The sequence below is a fragment of the Heterodontus francisci genome, chromosome 45, assembly GCF_036365525.1.
Source record: "Heterodontus francisci isolate sHetFra1 chromosome 45, sHetFra1.hap1, whole genome shotgun sequence".
Taxonomy (NCBI): Eukaryota; Metazoa; Chordata; class Chondrichthyes; order Heterodontiformes; family Heterodontidae; genus Heterodontus; species Heterodontus francisci.
In genome coordinates, this window is record NC_090415.1 from 10,609,700 (window position 1) to 10,612,468 (window position 2,769).

General features: G+C 44.9%; 1 protein-coding gene across 1 annotated transcript; it reads left to right on the forward strand.

The window, feature by feature from the left end:
* The first annotated feature begins 1,826 nt into the window (after window positions 1-1,826).
* Window positions 1,827-2,529, forward strand: LOC137356236 (histone H2B 7-like). Its single transcript, XM_068022109.1, has one exon. The coding sequence runs from the start codon at window positions 1,827-1,829 to the stop codon at window positions 2,205-2,207; it is 381 nt and encodes a 126-aa protein (XP_067878210.1). The 3' UTR covers window positions 2,208-2,529.
* Window positions 2,530-2,769: the final 240 nt, after the last annotated feature.

The following is a 2,769-nucleotide window of genomic DNA, read 5'->3' on the forward strand; positions in this document are numbered from 1 at the left end:
CACCTCAGAAACATCATCCCTGCCAGTGTTATCATATTATATTTGATCAATTCCTTCCACTGCACAACCCTCCATATTTTTCAGACCTATCTTTCCTGAATATTTGTCGCCAGTAATAATAAGTTCCCTTGCCTCGCCTAGTTTCAGCCAGAAATATGTAATGGTCACGATCTCAATCTTTCATAATAACAAGAAATGCTGTATAAACTCAGCTGGTTTGGCAGCATCTGTGGAGAGAGAAGCAGAGTTTACGTTTCAGGTCAGTGGCCCTTCTTCAGAACTGGTAAATATTAGAAATGTGAAATGTTTTAAGCAAGTAAAGCGGGGGTGGGGCATGAGATAACAAAGGAGAAGGTGCAGAAAGGACAACGTCACAGAATAGCTGACCAGAAGGTCATGGAGCAAAGGCAAACATTATGTTAATGGTGTGTTGAAAGACAAAGCATTAGTACAGATAGGGTGTTAATGGATGAAATTTGAATAGGCACAAGTACAACATGGAAAAAAAAGTGGGTAAGCAAACTGTACCAACTAAGATGATATAAAATAAAATAAACAGAAAAATAAATATAAATAAGATAGAATAACTAAAAATAAAAGTAAAATGGGGGGCCCGTCATGCTCTGAAATTATTGAACTCAATATTCAGTCTGGCAGGCTGTATTGTGCCTAATCAGTAAATGAGATGCTGTTCCTCGAGCTTGCGTTGATGTTCCCTGGAACACTACAGCAATCCCAGGACTGAGATATGAGCATGAGAGCAGGGGGGAGTGTTGAAATGACAAGCAACCGGAAGCTCGGGGTCATGCGTTCAGACTGAGCAGAAGTGTTGTGTAAAGCGGTCACCCAGTATGCGTTTGGTCTCCCCAATGTAGCGAAGACCACTTTGTGAGCAGCGAATACAGTATACTAAATTGAAAGAAGTACAAGTAAATCGCTGCTTCACTCGAAAGGAGTGTTTGGGGCCTGGGATTGTGAGAAGAGAGGAGGTAAATGGGCAGGTATTACACCTCCTGCGATTGCAGGGGAAGGTGCCGTGGGAAGGGGACAAGGAGGTGGATGTAATGGAGGAGTGCACCAGGGTGTTGCAGAGGGAATGATCCCTTCGGAATGCTGACAGGGGAAGGGAGGGGAAGATGTATTTGGTAGTGGCATCACGCTGGAGGTGGCAGAAATGGCGGAGGATGATTCTTTGGATGTGGAGGCTGATGGGGTGGAAAGTGAGGACAAGGGTATCCTTGGTTGAGGAAAAAGGAAGACATATCAGAAGCGCTGTCATATAAATCTTTCATGTGGTTACTTGTGACTGCAGCTGACCAACCTTATTTGGCACGCTACATGGAGATAAGAACTTGCACTTCAATGCTCGCATTTGCCCCACTCTGACCCCCAATATGCTGGACGATTCGGTCCTGTTGATGGACGGAAGTGCGGAGGGGCGCTACATCCTGATAAGGAAGGGAACTATAGAGAAATTATACGTAGAGTGAAAAAAGAGACGAGTTCGTACGAGCAAAATAGAAATGGTTGATGAGGAAGAGGGACTCAGAAAGTCACTGATGTAGATGGATAAGGGCGGGCAAAGGGGTTTGGACGATCTGACTGCTGCGACAGTTTGTGGCTGTGAGAAGCACAAAATGTGATTGGTTACTTTAGATACCCAATCAGATAGATACAGAACATCAGGCAGTGACATCATTGTAAACCAGCCAATCATGAACATGGCCTTCTCCCATCCCTCATTAGCATAGGGTTCTGGGGATGTCTATAAAAAGCGAGCTTGGAGCGAAATTTCGGTTATTCTGTGTTTGAAGTTGATCGTGATCATGGTTGACGAGAAGAAAACTGCAGCACCTTCCAAGAAGGGCGCCAAGAAAGTTCTGAAGAAGGCGCCAGTGAAAGGCAGCAAGAAACGGAGAAGATCCAGGAAAGAAAGTTACTCCATCTACGTGTACAAAGTGATGAAGCAGGTTCACCCTGACACCGGCATCTCCTCCAAGGCCATGAGCATCATGAATTCGTTTGTGAATGATATTTTCGAGCGAATCGCGCGTGAGGCTTCCCGCCTGGCCCATTACAACAAACGCAGGACCATCAGCTCCCGGGAGATCCAGACCGCCGTGCGCCTGCTGCTGCCCGGGGAGCTGGCCAAACACGCCGTGTCGGAAGGTACAAAGGCGGTCACCAAGTACACCAGCTCCAAGTAAATATCCGCAATGTACTGAAACACACCCAAAACACAAAAAGGCTCTTTTAAGAGCCACCCACAACTTCTCTGAAAAAGCTACAACATTGTCTGTATAGTATCGACTTATATTGATTTATATATCAAGTGTCCTTGCCTTTGTGATCTCTGTTTTACTCCCATAGATTCTGGTTAATGCAGTTTCACTGCCCGTGCGATCTTTCTGTCTCCAACTAATAATGTCCCGGACATAAATTACTGACCACTGACCATTTGTGAGGTTTGTTCTTGGACGTGTTCATATTCGGCCCCTTTTCTGTATTTCGACAATAAAAGCTGATTTAACGCACATACATCAGTTCGCAGTCACTTATTTCCCTAGTTCAAGTTTGACCTCACAAATTAATAAGTACATTATCTAGAACCCCCGGTGGTGTCGGAACCCTCCGTCTCACACGCTGACACCTGACACTGAAAATCTACACTCCGCTGTTGTCTCCCACGAATAACAAACAATCGTTCATCAGTGATGCGGTATTATTATGAAAATTGTCATGAAATGTGCCCGGTTGGAGAATGTTGTG